This window comes from Lepisma saccharinum, chromosome 1 (assembly GCF_977018435.1).
Source record: "Lepisma saccharinum chromosome 1, izLepSacc3.1, whole genome shotgun sequence".
Lineage (NCBI taxonomy): Eukaryota > Metazoa > Arthropoda > Insecta > Zygentoma > Lepismatidae > Lepisma > Lepisma saccharinum.
In genome coordinates, this window is record NC_139229.1 from 54,375,237 (window position 1) to 54,401,213 (window position 25,977).

General features: G+C 39.6%; 1 protein-coding gene across 5 annotated transcripts in view; it reads right to left on the minus strand.

Moving 5' to 3' along the window:
• The window catches only part of Wnt2 (Wnt oncogene analog 2), a 181,442-nt gene that overhangs the window by 100,561 nt on the left and 54,904 nt on the right, over window positions 1-25,977 (minus strand). Inside the window, exon 1 of one of the 5 annotated variants that reach the window (XM_083131881.1) lies at window positions 10,670-10,724. The exons of the other annotated variants lie outside the window; for them this stretch is intronic. Within the exon in view, the coding sequence (XP_082988007.1) occupies window positions 10,670-10,683 (14 nt within the window). The 5' untranslated portion in view covers window positions 10,684-10,724. Of the gene's footprint in view, window positions 1-10,669; window positions 10,725-25,977 lie in introns of those variants that run through there. 5 annotated transcript variants of the gene reach the window in all.

The following is a 25,977-nucleotide window of genomic DNA, read 5'->3' on the forward strand; positions in this document are numbered from 1 at the left end:
ACTACAAATACGTCACCTACCGCCTCCAGGCGCTGGTCGGGGAAGAATTTAACCGCTGAAGTCTGGTGGTAGTTTTAAAGGAAAGGAGTCCATCCCCATGTATAGAGCGAGCACAAGGAAAACAAACCTTGGACGAAAAATCCCCGCACAGCCTTTTCTTCCGTTCAGCTCGGGCCATAAGGAAGCATGGTCCACTCTCCCCCTCCTCTCCTCGCGGGAGTACGGTGCACAGGAGTCGCGGGTTTTATACTATAATTTTTTTCCCGCGGTCGTTGTTTTAGAGTGAAGCATCAGTCACATTTGACAGTCGACTATTTTCTGTATTTAATCTGGGCTTCGGCGATAGCCTAGGTAGCCTAGAATATACGCGCCTGGTAGCAGTAAAGAGGCAGATATTGGCCAATCCCAGTGGACACATATTGCATAGTGGCTCAGATACAATTTTAACCCTACCTTACCGGGGAGCGCATTGCAGGTACAAAACCTCTATTATTTATATTTTACAACTGTTTGAAAATAAATTACGTTCGTTTCCTAGGATGTTCCCAATACACCTTTATTACTTTTGTTTATAAATACATAAATGTACTTAATGTAATTAGGAGGCAAAATGCACTTGGTAGGCATATTAGGCGCCATCTTTGAATGTCTCATTTGAGACACTCATGCCAGCGACAGTGTACAATTGGTTGGTTATGGTAATTATTGTAATTATCATATTTAATAAACAACTACACTTCTGCAAACTAAAAGAAAACATTAATAAAAATTATTATGGATTTTCTGAGTTTTAGTGAATGACAAAATATATGTGAGAGACTCATGAAATAATTGGTTATTATTTTTTATTAATGATAGTAATTTTTGTAATTAATAAATAACTGCACATATATAATCAACAAAGGAAGCAGTGATTCAATTATAAAATGGTTTCTTGAAATTTAGTGATAAAACAAAGTGTGGCCTGTGAGCCACCCCCAGGTATGTAAGTTTCTTCTACGGTACGGGTAAGCTAGGGTTAAAACTAAACGTGAAGTCCTAATGAGCACATCTGACCATGAAATTGACTTCAAACAGGCTTTTGCATGTGCAACGTGCCACCACTCGTAACTCCAGGGTATGGAGATCCGAATTGGCAACACACCGCTCCTTGCTCTGGCTGGTCAGTTGGGAGCACCAGTTCTCACCCAGGGATCGGGATTAAGACGATCCACCCTTCCTCCAGGAAGGAAACCACCGAATTGCGACACGTGACAGTAAATAAAATCCCAAATACTTTATAATTAAAATGTCCAAAATTTTAATCACCAATCGCGCGCGTACATACTGACTCGCACAAGTTAAAAGTCATAATTTGTTGGGTCATGCACGGTCGAAGGCAATTTATTTAACACGAGAGTCCGCGCACCGCCTTCACACTTAATAGCAAGACCTCAACTGCTACCTCAAGCGCGAGGCGCAGCGTAACAGATTGTTCTAACTTACAATACAAACTCATAACTTAAAATAACACAAGAAAAACTGATAATTTATATAACACATCAATGTTAATTAGCGATAGTAAGCTAAAGTTCAGGTTGACAACAATTAAAAATGCCAACGTGGAAGTTTTTACATCGCCAAGAACACGAACCGTGGTTCCCCCAGTCCTAACATAAACAGCCAATAGGAAAACGATATTTTATTGAAAACAAGGGAGAAATACTTTGCTATAATATTGCAATATTAAACTATATAGAAATAACTAAACTGATTTTATCAAATAAATCATATTTGCCCTTGCACATAAAAATGATTAAATAAAGATTTAGTTTATAACGAAGACAAATTACTTCAATCTTGTACATTGTTGAACAAAAATCGATATTAAGAAGAAATGTATTTAACTTGTGCTTTAGAAACAATGAAAACGTTGCATATATTATTTGGAATAATTATTAGCCTATAAATTCTGAATAAATGTTGTAAAAATACGCGAATAATATTATAACATAAGATAAAATGTAAATATATACATGAATTATAAAAACAATTAAGTATAAATAATTTAATCCAAGTTCTTAACTTGAAAGTAATATTAATGCCAATATACAACTGAAATCTGCCTAACATAGCGGTCGTTACATATGTTTGTGTCTCAATTCAAATGTTGATGTCAAAATACGAAACAAATGTATCAAAATATTCGATGTTTCGGGACAATTAAAAATCTTTTTTCTGTTCACAACACATATGTAGAATTATACGTATTACGTGAATGTGTGTGTATATCCTGTTGAACGGAGCTTGAGACGAAAGCGACACGTGGTTCTTGGAAACCAACCCTTAGAAGTAAATGCAATCTTTCGAACCGAAGCAACATAATCTGCAAAGTCTCTACCGTTTTCTCAGGGAACTTTCAGACCGAAACAACAAGTGACATGTGTCACTTGGAAGCAGTAATCCAGTAATCCAGTAATCCATTCAATCTTTTAAATTGAACTGCGACAATGAGCTAAACATGTCAGTTGCATGTTGCTCGGACTATACTGTTTTCTCAACGGCATGCATCGTGTACGGTGAATATTTTGCTTTATACTGAAGAAATCTGTCGCTTGTCATCTGTGACTTCAATCTGAAAGCTCCTTCAATGGCACGCATTATGTCGCCTCGGTCTTGTTTGTGCATGCGTGGTGGATGCTTGCTTACAGACTGAAGGTGCCCATGTCACTTTTCACTTCAATGTGACCATCTCCCCCCGCACTGTCATGTGTTGCTTCGGTCTGAATATTCTCTATACTTAACAAGATTGTTAGCTACTTCATGAGAGATTAAGATTTCATTCAGCCTGTAAATCACAGAGAACAAATTGCAAGTACTGTTGATGAAAAAGGTCGGCTTTTTGATAGAATGCTCCTTTTAAAATCATGAATGGGCCTCTGGAGTGGAATAAAGTAATGCTGCTGCCTTGTAATAAGAAGGGGTCTGAGGTTCAATCCTCAGAGGAGGCAGAGTGCTCCGGATCTCATTTCTAACTGTAGGTCCACTCCAGATTTATTTTATAGATTTTTCCCATTTGCGGCCAGTCTTATTTGCTACTACTTCAGTTTTAGTGTCTCATGCTCTGACAACTGCTCTCTCTGAGATTTTTCAAGCTCTGACAACTGCACTTTCTGAGATTTCTCAAGTTCTGACAACTGCTCTTTCTGAGATTTTTCAAGCCCTGACAACTGCTCTTTCTGAGATTTTTCAGCTCTTTCTGAGATTTTTCAGCTCTTTCTGAGATTTTTCAAGCTCTGACAACTGCACTTTCTGAGATTTCTCAAGTTCTGACAACTGCTCTTTCTGAGATTTTTCAAGCCCTGACAACTGCTCTTTCTGAGATTTTTCAAGTTCTGACAACTGCTCTTTCTGAGATTTTTCAAGCCCTGACAACTGCTCTTTCTGAGATTTTTCAAGCTCTTACAACTTTTGCCTTACGCTGCCATTCGATTCTTTCAATTCACGAAACATGACCAATAATTGAGCATTAAAATCTGAAGTACCCGTAGGTAATGGCACGATTGGAACATTCTTAGTTTTCATTGCACTAATTTGTTTCACGACAACAGAACGAAAATATGAAGTACACAAAGGAAGGAACACTAATAAGTCTACAAATTATAATTCTTCAGTGTAACCAAATTCCCGCACACTGGCCACCAATTTCTTGCAACGATACTTCACACTGAATGTATATTGTACGCGAAGGATGAACAGACTTAACACAATTTTAAAATTAAATTTCAAGTCCTCAGCGCTCAACTGGTTTTCATAATGTTATTATACTTACATTGCAAGAATTAAACAACACAACTCAACTTCCAAAATATTATTTCACTTTATAACATTTGATATAAACTCATTTTCGATTTCTGACACAAGATATTTTAAGTCAATCTTCTTACATATAACAAAAACGAATCGAAATCAACAACTTAAAACAAATATCGACATTGATACAGCGTTCTTAATCTCAATAGTTCCCTGTTAATTTTATAAACTTGTACGCAATATAAATCAAGTAAATATTAGTTATTTGTGAATGTAGAAAGGATCCAGCAAGTTAGCTGTGCTGTGCTTAACATTCTCGCTAACATACGGGCCAACGAAGTATTCAAAGAACTTGGATATTTCTTTATCTTTAGCTGAACTTAGCCTGTGATTCATTTTTAAAACCAGGTCTCCTTCTTTTAGTGTGTACGAATGGAGATTGATCCGTAGGTTCTTCTTGTTCCTCTGTCGGTTGTTTCGCCTTTGTGCGATGAATAATTTGGTTTCCCAGGCTAGAGTTTTCCACTCACTGTGTTCAGGCCAGTCTAATTCCTGCAGTAAGTTACCTGCTACAGGTCGATTATAAAATAACTCCACTGGGGCATAACCGATAGCCTCGGATATAGAATTACGCAAATTCTCTCTCTTTCGCTTCTGTTGAAGCTGCAGAAATCATAGTAAGTGCGGAAATCGTTCTTATGCGAATAAAATCAGTGACAGGCCTTTCCAGTTAACAAACGCGGAATGATTTCAAGCCTATAATGTTGAGGAATTTGTAGAATTTCAAGGTTTGTATTCAATTCCTTTAAATACAGAGTGTCCGAAAAGTCACGCAACCCGGTGTTTACGACCGTATAACGGAATAGCGAAACGGAATTAGAAGAAATGCTTTCTGCCAAGAGAATGCCCTGTATATTGGGAAAATTTAGAGAGACAAACATATGTAAGAACATGCATGTTTTAATAACAAATAAGCAAAGTGTTGCCAAAGGCGGAAAAAAATATTTGCAAATCGTGTATATTGATGCACGGAACTCACTGAGGTAAATTATTGCAACATTTCACAATACCAACGAACAATTTGGATGGCCATCTAATGAATTTGACAGAAAAAGAACTTTGACGAAGTTTCAAAAACATTGCAGAAGGGAATAAATGGGCTGTTCCAAAAATCGATGTTTTCACAATATTACGAGGGACACTGGCAACACTGTTGGTGTCACGTGTCACTAACAGACGTGTTTCACCTCAGACTATCACACTAAGGCACTTTTAACGACAAGGGAGAAAGTTGGTTATTCTCGAACATATGCAATAAATTACATACACCTTGCAACCCTGAAATGTGGTTTGAATTGGATAGGTATGTCAACAGCCGAAATTCCAGGCATTGGTCGACAGAAAACCCACATCAGTTGCATGAACTACCCTTGCACTCTCCGAAAATCGGTGTATGGTGTGGAATATCGCGACGTCGTATTGTGGGACCGTTATTCTTTGAGACAACAGTGGATACTGCTGTGTACGGGGATCACATAATGCAATTCGTTGCTCTCCTGGAAGAAGACGAACGTGATGTTTGGCTACAACAGGATGGAGCAACTTGCCATACATCTGATGAATCTCTTCGTATGCTGAGAGAAATTTTTGGTGATCGTCTAATATCCAAGGATTTATGGCCCAGTCGCCCGCCCGATTTAACATCTGGAGATTTTTTTCTGTGGGGTTACTTAAAGGGGAAAGTATACCAAACGGGACCCAGAACATTGGAGGAGCTGACACGAAACATTACACAGGAAATTAATAATATCGGTGCTGCAACCCTCAGGAAGGTATCTGAGAACATGATCAAGCGAACCAACTTATGTATCCAAGAAAATGGTGGACACTTCGAACATTTGCTTTAATTTGTAGTGATACCCACATTTCAGGGTTGCAAGGTGTTTGTAATTTATTGCATATGTTCGAGAATAACCAACTTTCTCCTTTGTCGTTAGAAGTGCCTTAGTGTGATAGCCTGAGGTGAAACACGTCTGTTAGTGACACGTGACACCAACAGTGTTGCCAGTGTCCCTCGTAATATTGTGAAAACATCGATTTTTGGAACTGACCATTTATTCCCTTCTGCAATGTTTTTGAAACTTCGTCAAAGTTCTTTTTCTGTCAAATTCATTAGATGGCCATCCAAATTGTTCGTTGGTATTGTGAAATGTTGCAATAATTTACCTCAGTGAGTTTTGTGCATCAATATACACGATTTGCAAATATTTTTTTTCCGCCTTTGGCAACACTTTGCTTATTTGTTATTAAAACATGCATGTTCTTACATATGTTTGTCTCTCTAAATTTTCCCAATATACAGGGCATTCTCTTGGCAGAAAGCGTTTCTTCTCATTCCGTTTCGCTATTCCGTTATACGGTCGTAAACACCGGGTTGCGTGACTTTTCGGACACTCTGTATATTAGCCTTCCTGTGCATAAAGTGGACTTAAAACAACAAATCAATCAACCAATCAATCAAAGGTATGTAGCTGCTCGAAAAATGTCAGTTCAAAAACTCTAAATTTACCACACTAAGCGGTAAAAATTGAATTTGGTAATTTTGGCCATGTACGGAACGTGATTTTTTTTTAATCATCGCTTTTCTGCCCACGTCGCGAGGATGAGGGTGAGTGATAATATGATTAAAATTATGATGTGAAACTAACAAAGAACACCTATGCCCAGGTCGGTATTCGGCACAATAGCGCTTCGTCTTGTAATCAAGGGATCCCGGGTTCGATACCCGGTGGAGGCACATAGTGGTTCGAATCCCACTGTAAACTGTAGGTCCAGTCCCGATTAACCTTACAGTGCAAAAAGTGGACTTAAAACGCGCTTGACCATGTCAAAGGGTGGATTGACATTGCCGAGGATAGGAACATATGGAAGAATTACGTTGCTGCGACAATAAACCTTTGGGTTTGGGAATGACAGAGAGTTAGTACATGAAACCAACTGGTTACTCGAATCACGTGCCACACTAAATTTCGGCGGAAAATGCATGCAGCTGTACAGAACAACACGTATTGCAGTCAAAAGTGTGAGCAGCTCTTTTGACGGAAGCTCTCAATTAAAGAGCCCCAGGGAAACACTTGATAAGTCACACTTTCCTGCTTTTACGCGTACAAGAGAACGAATTCAAACTTTGAAGACTCAATAGTATTTCCCTGTATGCTATTTTCAAACTTCCCATTTCTCAGGACGTACCGAGTTTTTCATCTGTACAATACAACATACAAAATTACACTGACGGAGAACTTTAATACCATGAACGATAGCAAATTGATGTATTTGGATCTATGAGGTTTTGCCCCTGATTCTTCAATATATGGAATTTGCATAATTTTGTACTGACAGTAAAAAATAATATTTACAAAATCATTTTGAATTAAAAAAGTTACGGTTACACTGACTCTTGGATAGAGTCAGTTTTTGAGATGTTTTAAAATATGTAAAATTACGCAACAGATCAAGCTCTATGCCTCATCCCATCGCTTTGCACTCATTTCAAACATTTCTTACTTCAAAAGTTTTCCACGAGCACACATCGAGTGAGGGAACTGAAACCACTATTTGGAGATAACGTGGAAAAAAAAAAAACAACTTTCCACAAGATTATCTGAACTGGAGCATCTTGCGTTTGTCAACTTACTTGACGGGGAGGAGTTAAAGGATCAAAGAAATTGGGATGAAATTATTTTGGAAGATACTGTACGCTGTCCCAAAAAATTGAGGAGGTAGAATGTAATCCCGTTCTACCCCTTGTCTGAGTCACTGGATGTCCCTGAAACACAATGCTCTCTTGAAAAGAAAATTGGTTGCCCGTCTGTCGGTTCACGATCTTCATTTAACGATTTGGATAACGTTAAGAAATAGAAACAACCGAACACGGATATGCACTCTTGTTAAAGAATAGTAAAAATAAAGTGGATAATTGAACACCTGAAACAGATTGCCCCTAACATCTGGATCGAGGAGCTTATCGAAGCAGGTACCTTCTTTGCGATAACAAAAGGAGGGTAAAAGTTGGATAATGAAGAAATGAAAAATCACATTCACTTAATTAAAGACTGTTTGTATGTGGCTCGAGTAAGATGAGGAAATGCTTTTTCGAGATAGAGACTGTCCTAATGTCTTGAAATAGTTTTGTGGTCTAGATCTGCTATGAGTTATGCGTTGTCTCCTGGTCTCTTGGGCTTGATAACAAAATACCTGTGTTGATGCTCCAGACCCTTCTAATTTCCTCCACCAGGACAGGAGTTTCCTTTCATGAACGCCGTCCTCTCGACAGACCTGTGGTTCTTTATTCTTCGGACTCTCCCCTCTCTTTTTCTCTGCTGCTCGGAATTTTGTGCCCTTTTCTCTTTCAACTGCCGCGGTTCGCAAGATACTCGTGAGTGGAGGGGAAACCGTTCAACAATGATTATCACACTCTGTGGGGAATCCGCTTTCTTTACCGGCAGAACTTACTGACTGCTGCAGACCCCCTGCGGAGCGCGAGCCATTCAGCAACCTCCAATAAGCCTTCTTCGATTCAGCAACTACATCAGGGGATCCAAACAATCTGTGAGGGTTTTTCTCAGGCCTTTTTTGCAGTCTGGCGAGCAGTCCTCATTAACCAGGATGGTCCTGATGTTCAGGCATTGCAGAAATTTTCGAACAGTACATTAGGACCGAGCAGGTGTCCAAGGGCTGTAGAAGGGCCCTTAGAAAAGGTAAATAAAAAAGTCCTGTCGAACGTGGACAGGACCTATCCCTAGGTGGGCCTGAGACTTCTAGGCACTGAAAACTGACCAAATATTTGGGAGGAAAGGGACGATGATAGCCACTATTAAAAAACATATAATATGCATTAGCTTTAATAATATTTATAATTGATTTATTGAGTTAGGTTTTAAGTCCACTTTATGCACAAAAAGTCTAATCAGGACTGGAATTACAGATTAAATTGGGACGCGAGCTACATGTGCCTCCACCAGGCATCGAACCCGGGACCCCTTGTTTCCAAGGCGAAGTCGAGAAGGTCCCATACTTTTTATAAGGGAACAACGTTGTAAAAATTATGCATCTGCTATACATATTATACAACACCACGCAAAGTATTATTTATGAATACTGAGAATATTGTACGTCTCTTGCCGACCTTGCTGTGGTTAGCACAGCATCCAATGACGCCAGAAGTCCAGGGTTCGAATCTCAGCTTCCACATGCGTGTTCTTTGTTAGTGTCCCTTTATGATTTCATCACATCATCACTCATCTCCGTGATTAGCCAAAGAAACGCGAAGTAAAATAAAACAATCAATCAATAAACTTTATGTCTCTTAATTCATCTGTAGTATGCTTTATAATTAAATATTCGCTTCATCGTACCTCCCCGATTGCGTAGAGGTCACGTCGTCGCCTTATAATCAAGGGGTCTCCAGTTCGATACCAGGTGGAGGACATAGTAGTTCGGGTCCAACTTTAAAATGTAGGTCCAGTCTCGATTAGCCAATATGGGCAAAAAGTGGGCTTAAAAATAAACTCGATAAATCAATCAATATTCACTTCAGCGAAAAGCGAAACACGTATTTCCTCAATTCGATCGTTTCCGATTATTAAAACGTGCTTGCACTTGTTTTTAGTCATCACTCGGTGCCTTGTATATTACATCTTCATAAAGACGGATGCTTTAGCCCTATCTGTTTTTAAAAATACACAATTGACGCGACTCTTGTAGAAATTGTTGCATTAAAAGATTATTTTTTTTAGATCTGTTTCCTTGCAAAGATTTAATAGGGCGAAAATATGTACGTTCAACGGCACCATGAAATTTACTTTTTCCAACTTTCCCCCTTTTTGTTCCTTCGGCAACAGTTCTCCACCTCCTCCTTGTAGTCGGCGGCTCTTTTCTTTTCATGTGTACTACTTTCACTCCAGAAAACATTATTTATCGGAAAAAATAAATGTTATTACTTATTAAGCTACTTTTCAATTACGCTAATTTTCTTGCTTTGAGAATACTATTCCACAAAATGTATCCTAAGCTATCGTTATGATTACTAATGCTAAAGCTTGATTAAGAATTTCTTGTCAGTAGTTGCCATATTTTATAGTTTCTACTTGAATATATCCATTTTGTATGATCTTATTTTGAATAGTAGACACATCGTGTTCAAGAATGTCCCAAAATACTATAAGGTGGGTCCGACAAAAAAGCGCCCTTGTCCTATTGGCCAGTACGCTTCTGTTCCTCAAACACTAAGGTTTCAGTAGATCAGCCTATCTCAGCACTTTTCGCTAATCGCGGCGATGAATGGACACTCACACAGAACACCAACGTCAAGACTCGGATTCGAACCGGGACCCTTGGCTGTGATAACCACTGCGCTACGGAAATCGGCCCTACGTCATATGCATTGAATGTTTTACTTTTAACTGGAGGGAACCCGGGTTTGATACTCGGTTGAGCCACGGGGGGGGGGTTCGGATCCCACTTTAAACTGTAGGTCGAATCTCAAACCTCAAACTATTAACTGATTTGTCACAAATGTCTCCGGGCGATTCAATTGTCAGAATACAATGGTAAAACACATTATTCACAGGGTGATACCCTTATCTACAGATCCTTGTGGAAAAGAAGTATAGGAGTGAGTTCACGACGCAGATGTGCATGAGTTCGAGTCACTCTCACACGTAAGTCCCATCACTCTTCAACGTTGAGGAAACTTCAGGGAATTGATATGATTATATTACCCACACATACGTGCACACACATGCAAGCACGGGGACCACCAAAGCGCTGCCAGCACGTGACCGCAAAACCAAACTAAACCAATCATGCAGTTACTCACACGCATAGCCACATCCAACAGGTACGAATATAGACTTCTTCTCCAACAGGTCTTCTCCTCATTTACATGGCATTGGAAGAGGTTCCACGTATCAGAAAACGTGCACACGTCCTCGCCATTAAGTCTGCTCTTGAAATGGGTTTCATTGTCCTGCAGCGTGGGCAGTTTCTCTCATTAGCCATTAGGCGTGCTGCTTACACGTCAACAAGTGCTGGAATCAACTGCACATACATCTCCCGAGGACATGAAGACGTGACGTAGGGGAAGATTTGACATCGCCCCACGTAATCTGCCATAGATAGCAAAGATTGAATTTGCGTTTTTATTTTATATAGTTGCGTGGCTCATTGCTTCTTAACAGTTTTCGGACGTGATTTGTGATTTGAAGTTTTGCGAGGGCTGGCTTTTGTAATGCAGGAGGCGAAGGGATATGTGACCAAGTGCACGTATTCCCTTCGTTGCTATTTCAAGCAAAAAAGGACCTATTGCAAGAGCTAATTTAGTGAGGTTGGCAACTGTTTATTTGCTATGTGCACACAGAACTCAAAGTGTGCCAACTGACACAAATATGCCTAACTTTTTTGACTACAGTAACGCATAATAATGCTGCATGGAAAGGATTTCGTTCCAGTGCCAAATAGTGCGCACGGACGACGTTAGATAGCGTACGGAATTGAGAGTACTAGCGGTATACGGTCGAAGTCCAGTAGTACAATCACTTTGTCTGTGGTAGTGGGCCCTCAATCATGGATAATAAAGTGAAAGACGCAGTGAAATTGAAACTTATGTGAACATAGTCATCATCTCCATGTTAAAATGTAGTTTAATCTATCTTACCAATACCCAATGATGTATGAAAATGAAATAGATGATTGTGGGCTGAAAATACCAAGGCGGATATTTTAGATATATGTTTCTACGATTATTGTCACATTAAAATTATATTTGATTGTATACGCTCGAGGGTGGGAGACTCAAACGAGTCGCGCGAGCGAAAGTGTTCCCATGCAGTACTCTGGTGCATATAATGCTAATGATGAACTTTAGGTGCATCAAAATAAGTTCAGAAATGCACCGAAGGGTCCTTTTACCACCTGCTGTTTCAACCGGCCTTCGTGGTGGAGCGATTAGCACATCGTGCTACGACGCCAGGGGTCCCGGGATCGGATCCCGGCCTGGGCATGGATGTTTGAGTCAATTTATCAATTTCATCATATCATCACTCATCCCCATCTTCGCAATTAGCCAAAAGTGACACAAAAGTGAAGTAAAATACATGAATCAAAACCAGCTGCTCTTCCGTGTGATGTAATCAAAATGGATCTATTGCACGGATGAGACATGATCAATTTAAATAAATCAAAATTACTCGTTTAACTGTCAACTGATGCATTAAAATGTATGAGAAGCAGCGGAACATAACTCCAAAATCCGGATTTTAGTTTTGTTGAAATAAACTCGTCTAATGAACTCTATTTGGAGTCAGATCGATATATCTCCACTTCTAATACGTACATAGCAGTAAGGTCAATTTACTGACTCTTTTTAAGAGTCAGACATATTCCTAAGAAAAAAATATTTCCTCTCTCCTGTAAATTTGTTAATTGGACTTACGCCCCCTGGTTCTCACACGATGACAAGTGCATCAATCTTCATTTGACACAATTCGAATTCTGTGCGCAGAGACAGGGCCACGGGCCTAGGGGTGCAAGATTTAGGGGCGGCAATACTATCTCAATGCGATTGAGTCGCACAGTGATTTTATCTGCACCCTAAGTCCGTTTAGGTGGCTAACTTCGTTTTTATAGCAGCCAGTAAACACATCGATTTCATTGTAGCTGTACGATAGACCATTCATACTGCACAGAAAGTACTTTTCATTTTCTTTCTTTTTAGTCAGGAAGTGATAATACTCATAATAACTTACGTAATATTTTTAGGTTTGAGAACATTTAGCGGGAAGGGATAATATCTAGGTATGATGCTCAATATGGGTCACTGTTATTAGGAGCGAATTTAGAACAGTTTAGTATTTTGGATATTACCTAGGTAGTCAATGAGATAAGACTATAATACAGGGTGTACACAAAGTGTCTGACACATTTAATTTAAATCAGAGACTAATGAATATACCGTACAAATAAATTGATGGCAATGATAGATAAACTCAAAAACTTTTATGTCCTGTATTAGTACACTTCTATATATGCTCCTTTTGTCGTACTTCTACCTAAAGACAATGTCTGCCACACATTCCCAGAGGAAAAATAATCCAATGGGATTTGGGGGGTGATTTTCGGGGCCAAGGAATCGGACCACCAAGTATAATCCATCTTCCCGGAAAGGGTTCGTTCAAAACACGACGATGATGACGAATCTTACAAAAGTGATGAACCGAAAGCCAGAATAAACAACGCGATAGCCACCGTGGATGTCGGCATGCTGACCCGAACATGGAAAAAAGTCGTGACATTCCCCGTTCAACAAAATTAGCACATATAAGGGCGTCACAAAAGTAACGCGGATTTTAATTGTGCGCCATTTTTTCCCCGCAGGGTTGGCAGCGTTCTAAGAGGTCACATGTTGTAGGGAAAACATTGCGGTTAGTCAATATGTAGCGTTACATGACGAAGGAGGAGGGTGACGATCATTAAAATTCGTTACAAGTTACGGAAACTGTGGGCAAATTACCTGACATTTTCGATAGGAGAAGCGCCCCAAATGAAACAACTATGCGACCTCACACCGTGCGATTTTTCTCCTCTGGGGATTCATTAAGTCCAAAGTTTATGCTGCGAAGATAATAACGATTCCTGAATTGAAAGCAGAAATTCAATGAGCTATCGACGGCATTGAGCCACAGTTATGCGAAAAAGTGATTAATGAGAATTTTGTCAAAGGGATTCGAGTGTCAAATGCGTCGTGGAGGGCAGTATGTCAGATATTCTCTTACACATTTAATGGCAATGTTCACCCTTTCATATAATGTAATAACTTTGCCAACTAATAAATATATGAAATGTTTTTTCCTTAAATTAAATCCTGCTTTTGAGACACCCTTAGCAGTGTACTAATACAGGACATAAAACTTTTTGAGTTTATCTGTCTACCATTGCCACCAGTTTATTTGTATTTTCATTAGTTTCTAATTTATTAATAATTGAAATGTTTTTGATTGATTGATTGATTTGCTGTATTTTACTTAGCTTTTTGTGCCACTTTTGGCTAATTTGCGAAGATGGGGATGGGTGATGATATGATGAAATTGATGAATGGACACTCACAAACATCCATGCCCAGGCCAGGGTTCGAACCCGGGACCCCTGGCGTCGTAGCGCAATGTGCTAACAATCCTGCCACGGGGCCGGCGAATAATTTAAATGTGTCAGACACTTTGTGTACACCGTGTATGTCTAGAGCTGGGAATGCTTTCATAGTGACTTAAGAAGGGATAACGTGGACACTGCTGTATGCTGGATCAATACTTACAACTGTCAATGAGCAAAAATCCAGTCACAACATAAAATAAAACGCACAAAGTGATTCTATTATTCTCCGGTCAGTTTAGTAGAGCTAACAGCAACGATAATAGTATGAAAATTGTCCATCACCATGTTCATTGGTTCAGTTAAAGAATTGGAACAAAACCGTAAACATTTATTGTAAAGTAAAGGAACCAGGGTATATTTTCATCTTCTACCATTGAATCCAAATAATGGATAGTTCCACAGTTTCCAAAATTCCAAAAAAATACAGTTTTATGTGAGAGATTACACAACATAAACTTTATGAATAAAATTTCCCATAATTTATAAAGGCTTTTCTGCCGGACCCTGTGGCCGAGTGGTTAGCACATCGCGCTGCGACGCCAAGGGTCCCGGGTTCGAATCCCGCTTGGGCTTGGTTGTTTGTGAATGTCCATTCATCATTTCATCAATCATCCCCATCTTCGCAAATTAGCTAAGAGGCACAAAACGCGAAGTAAAATAAACTAAATCAAACAATCAATTATAAAGGCTTTTCTTGAACGAGATGTGTAAAAATTAATAACAAAATACAATTACTATGCTGTATGAAATGTAGAAAATATTAAAAAACAGTTGTGTTAGATATTTACTCATCTGATTGATCGAGTAGCAAAGTCACCCAATTCGTAAACTAATAATAATATGGAATAACATTTCTTTATATTTTTATTAGTTTATAATAGTTATTCTAAAATAACAATTATAACCGTGCCTATTATTATTATATCAGTTAATCAAGTTCTTATTAAAGGTCTGAACCCCTACAAAAATTTCTTGCCACGCCAATGGTTCCAGCCCAAATAAAATTCCGTTCCTCCTAGAACACAGTACGAAGAAGTAAAGGGTACGAAAATGGCCATGGTGAATTTACCTACTGTTACCTTTGTCACTGATTGTACATAATGTAGAATTGGCAACTTACATTACATGAGTGCTACCTAGCACAGTGTAATTCACAATTGTGTCATTCAATCAAGTACAACATTCATTAAAAACATTTTGCGGAACTTGTACAGTTCCTTGCTGGAAAGCATCGGAAACACAGCGAAACAACAATGCGACCATAATTATAGTCTTTCCAATCAGTCGATGCTTTTATAAGCGAAGGAACGACACTTACTAAGCAACGGTTCCTGATTTCAAGACAAAAACACCAAAGGTACGAAACTAGCGCCATTTGACGCAGCAAATCACACAACGAAAATTTTTGAGTCGAGCACCCCCGCTGAGAAACTGAAAGATGGGAAGAGATCCTAATGGTGCCCAAAGCAGCGTAGTCCAACCACACATTCAAGCGTTGTCTTCACCTTCTAGTTTACGGCCTTCCTGCCATCTAATAAATTACATCGTTCCCGGTCCGGATTATTCAGGAGCTGAGATACACATTACTTATGCTCATCGAATGGCCCTATCACACAATAATTTTCTTGGTGGAATGTCTTAATTTATTAGTATATGAAGCGCGTTCCAGTTCTGTGGAACGGGAAGACGCAGGAAAAGTGGCTGACAAGTATCACAGTTTATGAAGAAAACCCTAACAAATGTTCACTACCGAGGGAAAAAGAATGCGGTTCGTAACTGTAGACTGTAGTGTATTGAAACTGGAAGTATTTTATCCAGAATATCCACGTGAGGATAGAACAAATGGGTATTTAAGTGGATCAAGGATTGTGCTGAAACGCAGGATAATAAGATGTTGCTGTTGTTTTTTTCGTTAGTTGTTTTATAGTTAGAGGATCAGTGCAAAGTAAACTGTAAGTTTAAGTATAACCTTATCTCAGATAATATTAATAATATAAATCTAAACAACTCGTTTGAATTAGATTCCAAATTCAAGTATTTAGGAGTAATACTAACAAATGAGAATGATATTAAAGAGGAAATAAAAAGAAGACTTAATTCATGAAATGCTATTACTTTTCTCTTCATAAACTTTTATCCTCTCGTATAATATATGAGAAACTAAAAGTTAAAATATACAAAACAGTAATTTTGCCTGTAGTATTATATGAATGTTAAACTTGGTCCCTTACATTAAAATAGGAACATAAATTAAGAGTATTTGAAAATAAAATCCTTAGGAAAATATTTGGACCTAAAAGGGATGAGGAGACAGTTGAGTTGAAAAGGTTACACAATTTAGAACTGCATAATTTGTATTCATGTCCAGATATCATTAGAATAATTAAATCAAGGAGACCTAGGTGGGTAGGCCATGTGGAACGAATGGGAGAGGAAAGAAGAATTTACAGGAATCATGTTGGAAAAACTGGTGGTAAGAGACCTGTAAGAAGGCCAAGACGAAGATGGAGGGATAACGCTGGTGTGGACTAAAGGAAATCAGTAAGGTTGGAAAAGATTGCTTTGATCTTGCCCAGGATAGAAAGGCTTGTGTTGCCGCAGCCGTAAACGTTCGGGTTTAAGAAGGCTGGAGAGTTAGTTAAATCTATAAATGTGATAGTTAAATAGCACGCATGGATCAACTTATGAGTTTCAGAGTAAGATTTCATATCTTGCCCATCAGTCATAGAAACTCATATTTTAGTTTTATTATTGTTGTTCTTATTATTTTTCAAATCGCAAAATTCAAATTGACTTAATTAAAAATGCTTTGGTGTTAAAACAAATGTATTTGAAGGCTCATTTTGACGCTACGATCCACAGGAAAACGTAATTTTATCCTGATTATATGCAATAATGCAGCTCAGACTCACAAGTGACACCAGTGGATCTACAAACTATACGACCTATCTGTATAAAACTAGATACTATTTGGTGTCCCACACCGTGGCCGTGCGGTCTAAGGCGTCATGCTTTGGGCTTCGTCTACGGGACGCGCATAGGTTCGAGTCTCCTAGGAGACTCCCGTGATTTCAGTCTGTGTATGGGATCGGTGGGCACCCATCATCGTGAGGAAATTGGGGAGCTACGAATGGGTAGCGCAACCCGGTCACGGAAACCTACAACAACGACTGGGGGTTCGTCGTGTTGACCACACTTCACCCCGTAACTGGCTAGGTAGGTAGGCCCTGAGCCTCACGGGCTGCCGCGCCACAGGTTGCTCATTCAGGTAAATATTTTCAATGATTTTCAATCCCCGATACTAAGCCCCGGTCTCATCTCGATTTTACGAAGTATATCTCGGCCCCCGTCTAGACAAGGCTCGGTACCTTTCCTAAGCAGCACGAAGAACGAATTAGTTTATTTTACTTCGCTTTTCTGCCACTTTTAAGGATAGGGTGTCTGCAGTCGGCAATCAAAATATGAGGGTGAGAGTAATACTCGCGACGCTGGGAGGTCACAACAAAGAAGAGTCTTCATTCTCTTCCATGAAGATGAAGAAGAACAGGATCCGCAGAAGCGAAACTGCTTGCGGTAGACGTCCTGGTGCCAAGCCGTGAAGCGATTAGAGCAGCTTGTAAGCCCTTGGAGAACGTGTGATCAAGATATCGTGTGTGTGACATTTGTGGGTGGTCCTATGGATACAGACATTTGAAACTTGAACTCCTGCATCCTCTCAGTGGATTAACTAGTTCGAAACAACCAGTCAACCAATCAGGAGACGCTCCCTCTTCTAGGAACTGGTAGTGCTTGTCTTCTTAAAACATTAGAAAAGATTGAGGAGTCAAGGAGGCAGTAAAGAAACTCTAAAGTTGGGTGTAAATTTCTACTGGAACAACATCTAGAAGTGTTTATGTAAAACAGTTGCTATCTCGCACTGCAAGTATGTTTCAATGTAAACAACGATGACAAGTTGTCAGATATAGTTGCTTGAGCTATCTGCCAATATGCTGTCTAGTTCTGCAATGACCTTTTACTTCGCCCGACCAATTAACGTGTAAGTTTAATAGCACGATATGCTAGGTTTTGCTTGAAGTATTAATTCTTGTTCGTTCGCATGCGCTGATTTCATTAGGGTAGCTTTTAAGCCTAATGGGATCCTAGTGAACACCACGCCCGTTCATTGACCGATAGCAGTGATTTAATAAATTGTTGTGTTTGAACAGGTTGCCATAGAAACGTGACTGTGTTATCAACTCTTTTCTGTCTTCGCTAGGAAGAGGTGCCGATATGTCTGTGATGGTGGCAGGAACTCGGCAACTACAGGTTTGACATTGCTATTTTATTCAACACATATTTTCCTGCACATCCGAAGGTGTGTACTGCAAACCGTTTATTACAGACATGGTTTCCTCGCACTTGTGACCTTGCCGGGTATTTTGTTCTAATTAGGTGTTAATTGGAAATGGGTGCAAGACTGGGATAGCAAATTTGGTCTTTCTGAGAGAAACTTTTCACTCTTTCCTGGCGTGGCTTTTAGATTACTTTATCAGGTTCTCTTAAAAAAAAATACACGATGTAATTAAATTCTAGGGGGTGGGTGGTCAACTGGTACTGAGTTGTTTTGTCAACGTAGCAAGTGTGAAAAGAAAGAGTGTCCTACACATGTGCATGCATACATATATACTTAAAATATGAAAGGGTGAATGGTAGTTTTGAAGCACCCGGCGTCTTTCGAAGGGAGTGTTCGCCACTGTCTGTGGCACAACATGGACGTCCGGAAGGCCCCCTGCCCCCCCGGAAAATGAATGTCCAATGAAAATGATATATTTCACACATAATTTCATTTCAGCCACAGTAATTTATGTTAATTATTATAAATACTTTGAAGGAACGTGATAATTTCAGACTGAAGCCGTGTTTTTTGAGGGGACATCACTATTATGAGGAAAAATATGCCTCCTTTGCCCCCCTGGAAAAATATCCTGCGGACGTCCATGGACACAAATAGCGCTGATACTGGAGAAGAAACAGATAGCAGTGAATAAGAAATACCAGGAGAGAACGTGAGAACTGTTGCTTGCACTAGCATAGATGCTGCAGAAGAAAAACATTGGTTGGAGGGTTGTCTCTATGGGGGATGTCTGCAGCGGTCGTTCCTACCAGAGAAACAGGATGAACACCCTCTATTGCCATTGATATTACTACCCTAATTCGGCAAAACGATAGACACAGAATTTTGCTATTCTCACCTCTGACGATGTTTTGTCCAACTCAAATCTGTCCCACTCCTATCTTCCTTCTAAGCCCTCGTTCCAAACACATCACGATATAGACATATCAGTAAAATTGTAAATAATTTATCTTATCCCATATTTCTACATTCGATTGACTTGAAATTTCTTCCATTTTATTCTAGTTTCTATGAACATAAAAGCAAAATCTATGCACTTTTGTGAGCGTCTCTTTACTCATCCCCATCTACGCGATTAGCCAAAAGTGGCAGAAAAGCGAATTAAAAGAAATCCAATAAACCAGGCAATGTGCAGGTGTAATCTTTTTACTTTAGTTTTCTAAATATATTTCTGAATACAGAGTTATTTTTAGAAAAAGATAATAGACAATTGCAATCATATAATTTCATAAATTAAACAGGTGAATGAATCATTGACAATATTCATGAAACACACATCAGTTAATATCGGATCGGCAGTTCGTCGGTTCGGAATCAGCAAATTTCATATCGCCACATTATCAGTTTCGGTTGAAATTCCATTAAAAACTAGATAAAACCGGAATTTTACAACAAACTTCATTCCACAGTTCGATAGAAGAAACATTTTGTAAGTTTTTTGAGAGCAGATGGACTGACAAAAAATGTATTCATGTTGTTAGCCCAAGCCTCGAGGAGAGAAGCTGTTGGAACTATCTTCTTCATAAGAACCAACAACCAACCAGGTGTTCAATACGAATTCTTATCTCACAGCCGGGCAATACATCAATTTGGACATATTGAGGAGAAGAAAATGTAAAAATTATCTTCTTCCAGACACATCTTCTTTGACGATCTGGCGAAAGATTGCCAGAGAAGACAATGTCAAGCACCTGTTCACGAATCGGTCAAAAAACCCAATAGGCCGATTTTGTCATTGTGTAACGTTTGCAGAAAATAAACAGGTCTCCCTTTGGAGATGACTGAAAGAAGAATTACAGAGATAAAAATATATCTCCCGCGCCAACTGCATTTTGAAAATTCCTCATCTCGAAACACGTCGATCGGTTTCTTTCAAATGCAACCAGGTCGGAAATTAAAAGTATCTAAATTTTAGAAATTTGCAAGTTACGTGCCAAAAAAAGGTAAGCAAAAAGTGGCACAAAAAGCGAAGTAAAATTAAGCAATTCAATCAATCTATCAACCTAAGCTCCAAAAATACAGTCGAGAAAGAGGTTTGAAAAAATAGTAAGAATGGGCAAAAAACACAACAGAATTATATGCACACACACAGGGTCGTCTCAAGATAAAATTTTCATCCGTGCGAGGTGTATTGTTGTTGCCCCGTACGTTTTGCTTTTAGCATTTAGAGATTCGTAATGCCAAATTTTGCAAAGGAAAAAGTAGAAAAAGCCGCGGAAAAACTTTTATTAAAAACAAATTAAACAATTCCAGCTATATAGACAGTGGACGATTTTCCTATGACAAAAAAAAAAAAAAAAAATCTGAAATGTAGCCAAAGGAAGGACATCATGCTGCAACGTATCATTTATAGATATATCGAAATGTATAAGCCTACTCCAATGTTAACTCAATCGTACTGACACAGTCCTCTGTCGCAATCATATACAAAATCTGAAAATGTAAAAAAAAAAGGTTCTGAAGTTTTTCTTCCCTCTGCATTTTTTTCAAATTCGAACACTGGCGTACGAAGGATTTTTTTCCGGGAGGGGCTACAATTGTAAAGATGGATAATACGTAGATGCTTTCTAGGGAGGAGGGCATACACAATAACATATTTCGTATATTAAAAACTTTCCACTTTCAAAAATTGCAGTCGGGGGTCATTTTAAGGCAAGTTTCCTTTTAACACTGTTTTTTATGAGTTCTTCACAGCTTTTATTTGAAAAATGTAGATTTTCTCAAAATTTCGGAGGGGACTGTAGACCCTTCAGCCCCCCTCTGCGTACGCCAGTGAGTAAGATTCATTATGAGACATTATTCCAAAACCAAATAAATTGCTCTTCCTTCTGTCTTCTGTCATCTAAACTATGTTTTCTAAAACTAATCTATCCAGGATTGATTCCGTCCTCAGATTTTCCTCGCCATTGCTCGCCATAGAAAACCTTCTCTCAGACACCCCCAGAAAACAAAAACTATGTCTATTTTGAATATCCAGTCAGCACACATTCGTCACGAACTAGCAGACCTGAAATTTTTACACAAAATCATCAAAGGCAAAATTAAAACCGAATTCCTGGTCAACCAATTTCATCTGCGAGTACCCACACGGGCAACTGAAACGTAAAGTTCTTTCACATTCCTACAAGGCTCTCCCTTCTACATCGGTCTCTTTACTACAGGTTCCCCTACTTATATAAAAATCTGCCTGTAAATATTGATATTTTCTTATCAGAATGCAATTTCTGACAATCGCTAAGAATGTACGTGTAACATTTTTTTCTCTCCGCCATCTTGTATTGTCTTGTTCTGTTGTTATTTTTAGGGCCTCCCCGATGGCGCTCTGGTGGCGTTGTTGCCTTGTAATCAGGAGTCCCGGGTTCGATTCCCGGAGGAGGCACATAGTGGTTCGGATTCCACTTTAAACTGTAGGTTCAGTCCCGATTAGTCTTACTGTGCATAAAGTGGACTTAAAATACCAACTGAATCAATCAAGCAATCAATGTTGTTGTTTTTGTTTTCTTGTTGCACAGTCTCAGTATAAAGTGGTCTTTAACACTGTATCTGAAACTTTAAGTAAATAAATAAAAATTTCGAAAGGCAAGGAGTAACATAACGTAACTACTATTCTTCTTCTTGTAAATCACTATAATTACTGGGCATAGGTTTAACCAATACATGAATATTTGTTCTTTTTTTCCCATGTACGCATTGATTTGAAAGGTCGCTCACTTTCCCCTGTCTCTCGGATCCAAGGCATTTTTCTTCAGGTGTGAGCTGTCACTCGATTTCAAGCACATTTAACCAACTCATGTCTCCTCTTAGCTATGGGAAACACACCATTGTTCACACACAATAGACCCAAGTCTTTGAGAAGCACCCAACAGAAGACTAAGTAATACTGATGACGTTGACAACATAGTGCTCCGGAGCACACACCCTGCAATTAAGCCACATTTAGATCCGTGTAGGCAGCGAGCCACTATATAAATCCGATAAAGGAAGGAGAAGAAGAAGAGGAAATGCGAAGCTGCGAGAGACGTTGAAGAAAAGAGTGGTAGACAAAGATATGGCTCCAACACACTGCTAAACTAACCGACTCATTGGTGTAACGTAAGAGTTCAGATCAGGTGTAATCCTCTTCTGAATGAACGTTCGCATGAGCGAATCCAGGCATAGGTGTAACTTGGCGAGGGCAAGAGGGAAGGCATTGTCCCCCCTCCCATTTTTTTCAGGTTTATTAAAATTTGTTAATTTCCTTGTGAGCAAAGTTATAAAGAGTGATTTTTGTGATTTCACACACGTAACAGTTATTCAGCAAACAATCCTGAATGCCATTTTTATGGAATGGATAACTTTTCGATTCTGCCCAACCCGCCAAAGTTAGGCCCCATGTTACGCCCATGAATCTAGAAGACGGAAGGGTGTAGGTAGAGCCCTTTTGACCAATACTCATATATTTAGATAAGACCGGAGCACGTTTCCGTTAATTATATTTCCAATATTACAATACCAGTACCGTGCGTGAACAGCACCAAGCGTGTTTTCCAAATTTTCCCATGCGGTTGGTTTAAATTCCACCATTTTGAAATACTTCGTTTCATTTCGTTGCAAAGCAATACATGACCAACCCTTCGATGTATGTAGTTTCAAGGGATGTGAGGGGTGACTCTTCGTGTATACACCCAAATGTCAACCCCTCTCTCTCTCTTCTAGCGGGCCTCCGTCGCGGAGTGGTTAGCACAGGGCGCCACTACGCCAGGGGTTCCGGGTTCGAATCCCAGCCTGGCCGTGGGTGTTTGTGTGTGTTCTTTCATCAATTTCATCATATCATCACTCAAGATCATCCTCGCAATTAGACAAAAGTGGGAGAAAAGCAAAGTAAAATAGACGAAAACAACCAATCAATCAACCTCTCTTTCAAATCTGAATCTTACAGATTAGTGAGGCTCTGACGTCCGGACTCACAGCCAGTATAAAAAAAATCCTCTGTGAGGCCTGTGTTGTGTCATCCCTATATGTTTCTAATAGTTCCTTCATCTTATCACCATTCATCCTCATTTTCGCGATTAGCCAAAAGTGGCAGAAAAGTAAAGTAAAATAAAGTAAACCAACCAGTCAATCTAGTTTCTACGGCAATTTTAGATCTAAATCTCTAGATCTACGGCAGTTATCGTGGTCACAAATTGGTGATTTGCCCATTTGGTCACCGCACTCCTAAAAAGTGTTTTCATTGATGAATTGTACCGCAAGTGTCGCCCCAAAACACCTAACATCTTCTAAGATCCAAAAAAGGGGATCTGTACAGAATTTTGAAAATGTCAAGAATTTGCAAAAAGAGGTATTCGCCCTAAGGTCCCATTTTTCTTCTCTCTCTTCTTTCTCTCCTCTCCCTTTCCACGCCCCCCCCCCCTGGCCCCTGCCCGCAAGTTGTAAAGGGACTCGCACAGAATACACTAAAACCTTCCTCTTCTCCAAAAGCAAAAAACCTTTGTTAAAACACTGTCATCATCTCCCAACAGGGATGATACAGAGTTGGGATGATTGAAAGTCTGTCTGAGGAAGGTAAAAATCGGCACACTCATTCTGGGAATCGAACAAGAGTCTCTCGGACCCCCGTTGCTGCAAGAAAACAAGTCTATTTTAATTCGTGGCACCATTACAAATATTATTTGGGCCTTCCCAACGGCCAGTGGATCGGATCACACTTTAAATTGCAATTCTCATTCCCGATTAGTCTATCCGAGCATAAAGTGTACTCAAAGTATACTTTGACAAATATTTTAAAATAATAATAGTATTATGGACGTCAACAGGATTTTTCCCAGGAAGGGGCAAGCAAGGTAATTTTTTCCAGGGGGCGAAGGAGGTATATTTTCCCCCATAATAGTGATGCTCCCTCAAAAAACACTGTTTCAGTATGAAATTATCATGTTCCTTCAATACACTTATAATAATTACCATAAAATACTGTGAATGAAATGAAATTATGTGTGAAATATATCATTTTGAGGGGGGACATTCATTTTCCAGGGGAGACCGTGCCCCAACCCCTTCCGGACGTCCATGAATAGTATCCATTTTATTTCAATCACCTGGCTCCTTTCAAAATAACTAGTTATGTCCATGAAAAGAGCATGGTTGAGTTTGTCTTGGTTTATTGTGGAACCTGTGAGTGTGGCTTGTGGAGAGAAAAGAATCATTGTCGTGAAGAATGAAGAAGAAATGTCCGCGCGTGGGATTGCTAGAGTCGTGGTACCGAAAAAAAGCCTCCGTCTGATACTTCCAAAGCTAGTGTGTCACTCCGGCTGCCCACGTTCCTATTGGCCGCTTACAAATCATCGGTAATGAAAAGCAAACCCGCCTAAGCGAAGTCAATAAGACAAACAGGCAACATTTATCATTCGAGTTTCGGGGAGGGAATTATTGTGTTCCGAAGAAACACGTGGAAAGGTAAGTTGCTCCACAAAGCCATCTTTGTGATCCAGATGTTGCTGAGAGTCGGAAAAGAAATGGCCATCCACGCTCGGTAAAACTAACGATGAGGAGGGGGGAAGGGAATTTATAGCATGCGAAATTTAATAACATACGACAAAAATGGTTAGCGTTGGGTAATTTATGGTCTGGTTGGGTAACTGAGATACTTTGTTTGAATTGCAAGATGGAGCGAGCAAGGTTTATCGGTAGCCTGACTGATCAATAACTTCTCTCTGCCTCTCTCTGGGCGAGTAAATTATATAAACATGCACGTTTAACAAAGGCTTTGGGTGGTGACTGCTGTGCTATAACTAATAGGCATCACGGCTTGTCACATGTTGTTTTACATATGCAGCAGCGACTCTTTTTTTTTCTTCTTTTTTTTGCGCAATGTCCAGCAGACGACTACACCTTGCCAGCTCATCGCCACTTGGGCAGGTTGTAAAAGCGGGAATGGTACGCGCCAAACAAATGGGGAAAATATGGAAAGTACCCATCTTGTTTTAGGTTAGTAGCTTCTTGTCTTTCGATTTTTAATCTATGAAGCAAGTGTTGGATGGGTTCCCGGTTGTAAATTTTGCTTCTGGACTTTAATTTCGGAACCATCAAGAAAATAGACCATGCGAAGGCAAGAGGCCATTTTCCCCTGTAATGTCATTTCCTTCTAGACATTCTTATTGCAAACGTTAAGGAAAAGCCATGAGAAAGGGCCGTGAGCCAGTACCTTGAGGACCTTGCATGGTGTCCGAATCTGCCAATGCACCCTTACGTTGCTCTCCGTCGATTTTGAAGTGTCCGAATCGGCAACTGTTGTCGACTACGGCAACGTTCCACCCACGGAATCCCATACCGTTGTTATAGTCCGAATCTGCTGCATAGGTGGAGTTGGAAGGGCACGATAAGTGTACACTTCAACTCGCTGTAGCGCCATGCTGGGCAGCCATATTGCAAGTTTCACGTTGTTTCAGGGGCGGATAAAGGGCCAGCGACCCGGGCAACTGCCAAGGGCGCCATCCTCGGAGCCGCCAAACCGGATATCCCTCTTGATTAGCGCCAAACTTTATTTCTGTTACATAAACGTGGCTATTTGTTTGTTTCAGTTTATTTTGCAAGTCCACATTATGCACAGA